This window comes from Protomyctophum parallelum (genome assembly GCF_964188405.1).
Source record: "Protomyctophum parallelum genome assembly, chromosome: 18".
In the NCBI taxonomy this organism is placed as follows: Eukaryota; Metazoa; Chordata; class Actinopteri; order Myctophiformes; family Myctophidae; genus Protomyctophum; species Protomyctophum parallelum.
In genome coordinates, this window is record NC_139716.1 from 43292171 (window position 1) to 43302170 (window position 10000).

At 43.4% G+C, this 10000-nt stretch overlaps 1 protein-coding gene across 3 annotated transcripts in view; it reads left to right on the plus strand.

Annotated features, from left to right (window-relative positions):
* atp1b2a (ATPase Na+/K+ transporting subunit beta 2a) overlaps positions 1 to 10000 on the plus strand; it is a 20753-nt gene that overhangs the window by 3299 nt on the left and 7454 nt on the right. For all 3 annotated transcript variants that reach the window (XR_014570703.1, XR_014570704.1, XM_083789337.1), the window contains exons 2-3: positions 1368 to 1496; positions 4021 to 4125. Coding sequence is in view for 1 of the 3 variants with exons in the window: in XM_083789337.1 (XP_083645463.1) it covers positions 1368 to 1496; positions 4021 to 4125 (234 nt within the window). In the remaining 2 variants the exon portion in view is untranslated. The remainder of the gene's footprint in view (positions 1 to 1367; positions 1497 to 4020; positions 4126 to 10000) is intronic.

A 10000-nucleotide genomic window follows, 5' to 3' on the forward strand; every position in this document is an offset into this window, starting at 1 on the left:
AGAGGAGGGGAGAGATGGGAGGAGAGGAGAGAGGAGAGGAGAGAGGAGAGGAGAGCGCTGGGAGGAGAGGTCAGAGGAGGAGAGAGCTGGGAGGAGGGGAGAGAGGAGGGGAGAGATGGAAGGGGAGGAGAAGAGGGGAGTAGAGGAGTGGAGAGCATTTTGTTTTTATTTAGTTACCATCAGTGAAATCTCTCTGTCTCTCTCTGTCTGTCTCTCTGAATCTCAACAAGACATCTCAAAACAAAAAAGGTCTGGCTACTGCTTGGCCTTACTCCCACCTCACCCCCGCTCATTTGGATATAGGCTGGAACAGGGTTGACGGCAGAGTACAGCATCTTGCAATGGGTCTGGTCTACAAGATTCCATAAACACCACCAAGATAGAGAAGATACCCATGTAGCCTGTCTAAATACTTCCTTAATGTCAACGAAGTCCACAATCACAACACCAGAGGGCGTTCCACAAACCATGTTCAACCCCGATTCGGCTCAAACAAGGGGTTAAATTAATTTCGCTCCTATGCCACTAAAATGTGGAACGCCTTACCAACAGCTGTTGGTGAAATGTGATTCCCCAGACTCCTTCAAATCCGCTCTCAAAGAGCACTCTATACAGACGGCTGCAATTCGAAACTGGCCCCTGTAAAAAAGTTAAAGTCCCCCCCCCCTATTTTCCTATACTGTACACGTATTCCCTTTTTTCTAACTGTGTAATTGATTATCTGCTTTTGCATAGAAGTGTATATTTGTCTTTAACACTCATGATGCTGCCAGAGTTTGTCAAAATAAAGGCCCTAGAGTGCAAAAGCAGATGAGGCAGATTTGACTCATTATACCCCAAAACCAGGGGGGTCTAATGTTCCATTACCACCTCACTGTCGAGTCTCATCTCTCTTTAGAAGCGTTTCATTCCAAACGAGATGCTCGGTTAAGTCAGAAATTCGGACAGAACATTCTGCCGTTCTGATGAGATAATAGACAGTTTTGTCGGCCGTGAACAAGGATGTGCGCCTACGCAAAACATGTCCAGGAGCGCTAAACAAGGCGTTGACTTTCACTCTCTTAACCCATTCTGACCGGGCACCCATTTTGGTGTCAGCATCATGTTATGCTTTAGCTATTGAAAAATAGCAGATCTACAAGCTCATATCGCGCCACCGAGTGGCGCGATACGAGCTTGTAGGTCTGCTATTTTTGAGAGAATCGAAGAACGACTGACATTTCTACAATCTGATCTCAGGTCAGAATGGGTTAATCAGACCAGTGTGTGTCCAGTGGAAACCTCGTATGAATCTGATCTCAGGTCAGAATGGGTTTAATAATAATCAATCAATCTCTATGTCTCTCTCTCTCTCTCTCTCTCTCCAGGGTTAATTCTTCTCTTCTATTTAGTCTTCTATGCATTTCTTGGAGGAATGTTCGTTCTGACTATGTATGTGATGCTGCTGACCCTGGACGAGTACACCCCCACCTGGCAGGACCGCCTCACTACACCTGGTAATAAATAACACTACACTACCCATAACCCCTCTGACCCTAACCCTATAAACCAGTGTTTGCCAAACTCTTTCATGTCAACGGGCGGTGGTGGCTCAGGGGTAGAGTGCCTGGATGGTAACCGTAAGGTTGCCAGTTCGAACCCGGGCTCCCCCAGAGTTACTGTCGAAGTGTCCTTGAGCAAGACTCTGAACCCCTAATTGCTCCAGATGTGCTAGTTGGTGCCTTGCATGGTTTCCGCTGCCATCGGTGTATGAATGTGTGTGTGAATGGGTGAATGTAATGCACAATCTCTGTAAAGCGCTTTGGATAAAGGCGCTATATAAATGCACCATTTACCATTTACCATCAAGGACCCCCAAATTGACACTAATTAGCCCACAGACCCCCATTTGAAAAGATATGCCAGGGACCCCCATAAGAGAAGATTTCTTAACGGCTTTAGCAGTGATTCTCGACCATTTTAGAAAAAGGGGCCTCTGAATACTAGTCTATAACAGAGTATGTGTAGTTATGTTTCAGACATGATGATTGGTCTATAGATTGTGGGGTTATAAGGAGGATGCTGATTGGTTGCTGTGGTTATATCTTATGTTTCAGACATGATGATTGGCTGTGGTTATGTTAGATAGATAGATAGATAGATACTTTATTTGTCCTTTCGGAAATTTGTTTTGTGCACAGCAGTCATCAGGATATACATAAAACATGCAAACAAACAGATCACACTACAGTACATAGACAATAAAGAAACAAACAAACAGATTACAGTACATAGACAATAAAGAAACAGTGCCAACAGAAGGCCACCAGTCATAGTTCCAAGAGGCATCACATCACACTTTATGCACGGGACTGAGACGGGGCCTGCTTGTTCATAAGTCCTATACTTATGGGAACAAACCATCTTGAGGCCCTATAGCCTGCAGGGAAGGTACCATGTAGCGTCGCCCTGATGGTAAAAGATGGTATTGGCTGTGTAACGGGTGTGTGTTGTCCCTAGTAATAGCTTTCCCCTTCCTGAGTACCCGGGTCTCATACATTGAGGTCATACTCTCAAATCGTACCCCAGCTATTTTACTGGACACGCTGATGATTTTATGCAGTTTGTTCTTATTGACCAATGATAATGAGCCATACCATGAAACAAAACAAAATGTCAATGCACTCTCCACGAAGGATCGATGAAAAAGTGCCATGATATTTTTTTCAACGTTATACTGTCTCAGTCTGCGCATAAAATGCAGCCTCTGCTGACCTTTCTTGTAGATGGAATGAGTGTTGGAACTCCATGTCAGCTTGGAATCAATCCTTGTACCCAAGTACTTATATTCGTCCACAATCACTACCCCATCCCCACCAATGACTATTTCCTGGTAAGGTCCAATATGACCTCCTTAGTTTTTTTGATATTAAGCTGGAGGAAGTTACTCCTGCACCAACCGGCAAACTCGTCCACTGTTCTTCTATAGCTTATCTCATCATCCTCAATCAGACCAACAATAGCTGTGTCGTCTGCGAATTTAACAATACAGGTGTTGTCTGACTCACTCCTACAGTCGCTCGTGTACAGCGTGAACAATAGCGGTGAAATCACGCTCCCTCGTGGAGCCCCCGTGTTGGTCGTAATGGGGAGAGATATTGCTTTATTCACCTTGACCTGTTGTACCCGCTCAGTCAGGAATGACTCCACCCACCTGATGATATTGGTGTTAACACCCATATCAAAGAGTTTCCTCATCAAAACATGAGGTCTCATTGTGTTAAACGCAGAGGAGAAGTCTACAAAGAGTACCCGAGCATATCGTTTCTTTTGAGGTTTATCTCTAGATGGTAGTAGATTTTATTAAGCATAAGAAGAAGAGCATCATCAGTGCCCCTCCCCTTTCTATATGCAAATTGCAAGGGGTCCATTTCATGTTGCGCATTATTAAGGAGGTTATTTAAGATAATGCGCTCCAAGCTTTTTATTAACAATGTTGTCAAGGCAACTGGCCGATAGTCGTTAAGGACTTTGGAATTAGACATTTTCGGCACTGGAACTATAAGCGAGGTCTTCCACGCTTTTGGTATATAGTGTGTATCTAGAGATACCTGGAACATGTGTCTCAGTACAGGGCTGAGCTGCTCCCTACACTCCTTAACCCATTCTGACCTGAGATCAGATTCATACGAGGTTTCCACTGGACACACACTGGTATGATTAACCCATTCTGACCTGAGATCAGATTCTAGAAATGGCAGTCGCTCTTCGATTTTTCAAAAATAGCAGACCTACAAGCTCGTATCGCGCCACTCGGTGGCGCGATATGAGCTTGTAGATCTGCTATTTTTCAATAGCTAAAGCATAACATGATGCTGACACCAAAATGGGTGCCCGTTCAGAATGGTTTAAGCACATAACCCCTTATCCCATCGGGACCCGGTGCTTTGCGTGGGTTCATTCTATTGGAGGGTTCTACGCTCAATTCTTCTCTCGGGTTGTTTCAGGCATTCTTATTGGCTGATGTGGTTTTTGTTTCAGGCATGATGATTCGTCCTCGAGGAGAAAGCTTAGAAATCTTCTACAACCTTCAGGACACCGAGAGCTGGGACCGCTACGTCCACACACTGGATGACTTCTTAAAACGTAAGAAGAACCAATCACTGCACAGCTTCTCACCCAATTTGTACACACCCGTTCAATATGCACCGTTTGATTGGTACCCACCTGTACGGGTCCATTTGGTTGGTACCCACCTGTACGGGTCCATTTGGTTTGCACCCACCTGTACGGGTCCATTTGGTTTGTACCCACCTGTACGGGTCCATTTGGTTGGTACCCACCTGTACGGGTCCATTTGGTTTGTACCCACCTGTACGGGTCCATTTGGTTTGTACCCACCTGTACGGGTCCATTTGGTTTGTACCCACCTGTACGGGTCCATTTGGTTTGTACCCACCTGTACGGGTCCATTTGTTTTGTACCCACCTGTACGGGTCCATTTGGTTTGTACCCACCTGTACGGGTCCATTTGGTTTGTACCCACCTGTACGGGTCCATTTGGTTTGTACCCACCTGTACGGGTCCATTTGGAACACTGTCATGGAACCATGAGGGTTCCCTGGACCTCACTTTGAGAACCACTGGTGAAGCGTGCTTCCAGTGAGCCAACATGCACAATAGCAGCACCGTGACTCTGTTTGACTAGAATGGAACAGAGCCTTCATTAGTATCATTAACACTGACTCTGTTTGACCAGGATGGAACAGAGCCTTTCATTAGTATCATTAACACTGACTCTGTTTGACCAGAATGGAACAGAGCCTTCATTAGTATCATTAACACTGACTCTGTTTGACTAGAATGGAACAGAGCCTTCATTAGTATCATTAACACTGACTCTGTTTGACCAGGATGGAACAGAGCCTTTCATTAGTATCATTAACACTGACTCTGTTTGACCAGAATGGAACAGAGCCTTCATTAGTATCATTAACACTGACTCTGTTTGACTAGAATGGAACAGAGCCTTCATTAGTATCATTAACACTGACTCTGTTTGACTAGAATGGAACAGAGCCTTCATTAGTATCATTAACACTGACTCTGTTTGACCAGAATGGAACAGAGCCTTCATTAGTATCATTAACACTGACTCTGTTTGACAAGAATGGAACAGAGCCTTTCATTAGTATCATTAACACTGACTCTGTTTGACTAGAATGGAACAGAGCCTTCATTACCATCATTAACACTGACTCTGTTTGACTAGAATGGAACAGAGCCTTCATTAGTATCATTAACACTGACTCTGTTTGACTAGAATGGAACAGAGCCTTCATTAGTATCATTAACACTGACTCTGTTTGACCAGAATGGAACAGAGCCTTCATTTAGTATCATTAACACTGACTCTGTTTGACCAGAATGGAACAGAGCCTTCATTAGCATCATTAACACTGACTCTGTTAGACCAGAATGGAACAGAGCCTTTCATTAGTATCATTAACACTGACTCTGTTTGACTAGAATGGAACAGAGCCTTTCATTAGTATCATTAACACTGACTCTGTTTGACCAGAATGGAACAGAGCCTTCATTAGTATCATTAACACTGACTCTGTTTGACTAGAATGGAACAGAGCCTTCATTAGTATCATTAACACTGACTCTGTTTGACCAGAATGGAACAGAGCCTTTCATTACCATCATTAACACTGACTCTGTTTGACCAGAATGGAACAGAGCCTTCATTAGTATCATTAACACTGACTCTGTTTGACCAGGATGGAACAGAGCCTTCATTAGTATCATTAACACTGACTCTGTTTGACAAGAATGGAACAGAGCCTTTCATTAGTATCATTAAAACTGACTCTGTTTGATCAGAATGGAACAGAGCCTTTCATTAGTATCATTAACACTGACTCTGTTTGACCAGAATGGAACAGAGCCTTCATTAGTATCATTAACACTGACTCTGTTAGACCAGAATGGAACAGAGCCTTTCATTAGTATCATTAACACTGACTCTGTTTGACTAGAATGGAACAGAGCCTTCATTTAGTATCATTAACACTGACTCTGTTTGACCAGGATGGAACAGAGCCTTCATTTAGTATCATTAACACTGACTCTGTTTGACCAGGATGGAACAGAGCCTTCATTTAGTATCATTAACACTGACTCTGTTTGACCAGAATGGAACAGAGCCTTTCATTAGTATCATTAACACTGACTCTGTTTGACTAGAATGGAACAGAGCCTTTCATTAGTATCATTAACACTGACTCTGTTTGACCAGGATGGAACAGACCCTTCATTTAGTATATCATTAACACTGACTCTGTTTGACCAGAATGGAACAGAGCCTTCATTTAGTATCATTAACACTGACTCTGTTTGACTAGAATGGAACAGAGCCTTTCATTAGTATCATTAACACTGACTCTGTTTGACCAGAATGGAACAGAGCCTTTCATTAGTATCATTAACACTGACTCTGTTTGACAAGAATGGAACAGAGCCTTCATTAGTATCATTAACACTGACTCTGTTTGACCAGAATGGAACAGAGCCTTCATTTAGTATCATTAACACTGACTCTGTTTGACCAGAATGGAACAGAGCCTTTCATTAGTATCATTAACACTGACTCTGTTTGACTAGAATGGAACAGAGCCTTCATTTAGTATCATTAACACTGACTCTGTTTGACCAGAATGGAACAGAGCCTTCATTAGTATCATTAACACTGACTCTGTTTGACCAGGATGGAACAGAGCCTTTCATTAGTATCATTAACACTGACTCTGTTTGACTAGAATGGAACAGAGCCTTCATTTAGTATCATTAACACTGACTCTGTTTGACCAGGATGGAACAGAGCCTTCATTAGTATCATTAACACTGACTCTGTTTGACTAGAATGGAACAGAGCCTTCATTAGTATCATTAACACTGACTCTGTTTGACCAGAATGGAACAGAGCCTTCATTAGTATCATTAACACTGACTCTGTTTGACCAGGATGGAACAGAGCCTTCATTAGTATCATTAACACTGACTCTGTTTGACCAGGATGGAACAGAGCCTTTCATTAGTATCATTAACACTGACTCTGTTTGACCAGGATGGAACAGAGCCTTCATTAGTATCATTAAGGGACACTTTTACAAAAAGGGAGTGTATTGAGTGTACAGGGTTTGATGAGGACCTAGGTAGGGCCGGGACTTCATTTTTGGGCCTGTCGAGAACTCTAGTTTTCGCCGGCTGCCGGGCACGGCTGCATTAACACATTGATTGCTAACTGTTGAAATTCTACTCAGGATTGCTTCTGCTAAGCGATTAACATTGGACTTTTTAACTTTTTAGGGGCCCACAGCGAGGGGCCTCTTATAGCACATCGCACATTGCATAAATCAAAAGGAAGCCAAACTAGTCCACTTCAATTTAAAAAAAAATATATGATTCTACCATCTTCCATTCTGGAGATATTGACCTTTTTCTAAAACCTGCTTTTCACTGCACGCTGCTCTTTTGAAAAAACAGCAGAGATATGGAAGGTTGAAGTTGACAGACATTGACAGACAGATATAAAAATGAACACAAATAATATCATATACATACTACACACTGAATGAAAGCCCTGAATGTCTACTTTTAGGAGGAAAACAAATACACATGGTCCCATGTATAGTTTGTCAGTAATTGGCTGTTGAATGCAGCTTGCGCCCACCAGAGAGGATTTCAGAAAATGCATGGACCTGAAGAACCATTATTCACTTCACATGGGTGTGATTTTTATTATTATTACAGTATTAGTTTTTTTCTTATGAAAGCAGAGAGTCTTCTGTTTCATACGGTATATAGTATGTACATGTCGCTATATGCCTTATTTTGTGAATAATAGTTCTATAGGTCCATGCTTTCTCTAATCAGACCAGTGTGTGTCCAGTGGAAACCTCGTATGAATCTGATCTCAGGTCAGAATGGGCTAAAGTTCTCTCTGAAAAAGAGAATTTTATAAATGAAATGGATTCAATAGTCTAGTATTGACAAACAGTATATGGGATATGTGTATTTTATTTGTTTTCCTCCTAAAATTAGACATTTAGGGCTTTCATTCAGTGTGTAGTATGTATATGATAATTTATTTATGTTTATATCTGCCTGTCATGATAACGTCATGATGATGATGATTCTATGCACATATGTGATCATTGTCTCAGTAAACAAAATCAACAGATCGTTTGATAGCATAACAGTGACTTGAGAGGTTGACATGTCTGGACATGAACCACAGGAGCGACTCAACTCGCAGTGGGGGGGGGGGTTCCACGACATGTCTGGACATGAACCACAGGAGCGATAAGCGTAGCCCGGCTGGCTGTGATTTCGACAAAATGACAGACAACACGATGGCTTCCGCAGCTTAGGATTGTATTAGTTATCCATTACAAACGGGTCGATTACGTCCCAGACGCCTTATCACTGCAATTGGCTGGCGAAGGCGCTATGGCGATTATGGTGATCAACTGCCGAGAATCTTTTTTCCGAGAATGAGAGTAGCATTGCAAACTGCAAAACGATCGATCGCAACTCGCAGTGTGGGGGGGGTTCCACGGTGTGATATCTGCTAGCCTAGTATACTGCTTCTTTGTCCAAACATGGCTGACGCGACGGCGAAAAAAAGACAGTTGGTCAGATGTATACTGCTTCTCCTATGGCGGTCCTTCGAGAATACGTCATTCGTTTCGCGTATACCTGTCCGTGTGCGTGAAATGGCGATCGACCGTTGGAGATTATTCTTGGTTTATATACGGGTTTATATTTCCGAGAATGAGGCGGCAGACCGGTGAGTTGTCGTTGGAAAGAATTAGAGAGGGCTGTGTCGAGTGGATCTGTGTGAATGAGTGGGGGGGGGGGGGGAAGAAACTGTAATGCGATGGAGAGATGCCTCGGGAGAAACCATGTAGAAACAGGAGGGGAAGGGTAATCGAGTGTATTCACAAATTTCACACACACTAGAAAATGGGTAGCTCCATTTTAGATCCCCTGATCTGCGTTGGTCTATGCCGTGTGCAGGACGGCGATGCCGCCTCCCCAGTACGTCGTAATGGATACGGCATGCCTGGAATGTGGTTAGACCAGGCCTCTTTTCAGGAGGTGGGGGGCTTTAAACTCCCGGATCTCATAGCGGATCTTTCTGGAGGTGATCGGTGTTACATTATGTGTTGTCCGGGCGTCAGAGAAGTTGATGTACAGTATACAGTAAAAACACCAATAAAACGCTTTAGAGCGTGATGCGCAGACGGCGCTCGAGATTAATAAAACGCTTTAGAGCGTTTTGCGCAATCGATGAGTTAATAACTTTTTTAAATGGACAGGTATCAGTCAAAAGGGAGACATCGAAGGGGAAGGATGGATGGGAAAGGATCAACTTATGTATCCATATATGGAGATCTAAGGGTTTGAGGTAGGGTTTGAGATGTAGAGTTGCTGGCCAATATTAATGACATCAAGGATCTATCTCCTTATTGTAAAGGAGGCTTATTATAAAAATTATCCTGTGTCAGACGGCCCCCTGCTGGCCAGTCGCTAGTCGCGATAGACTTATTCTTACCTCCCGTTGTTGTCGATCGGTTTGGCTACATCTAGCTGCTACAGCCAGATGGCTACATCTAGCTGCTACAGCCAGATGGCTACATCTAGCTGCTACAGCCAGATGGCTACATCTAGCTGCTACAGCCAGATGGCTACATCTAGCTGCTACAGCCAGATGGCTACATCTAGCTGCTACAGCCAGATGGCTACATCTAGCTGCTACAGCCAGATGGCTACATCTAGCTGCTACAGCCAGATGGCTACATCTAGCTGCTACAGCCAGATGGCTACATCTAGCTGCTACAGCCAGATGGCTACATCTAGCTGCTACAGCCAGATCCGGCTACATCTAGCTGCTACAGCCAGATGGCTACATCTAGCTGCTACAGCCAGATGGCTACATCTAGCTGCTACA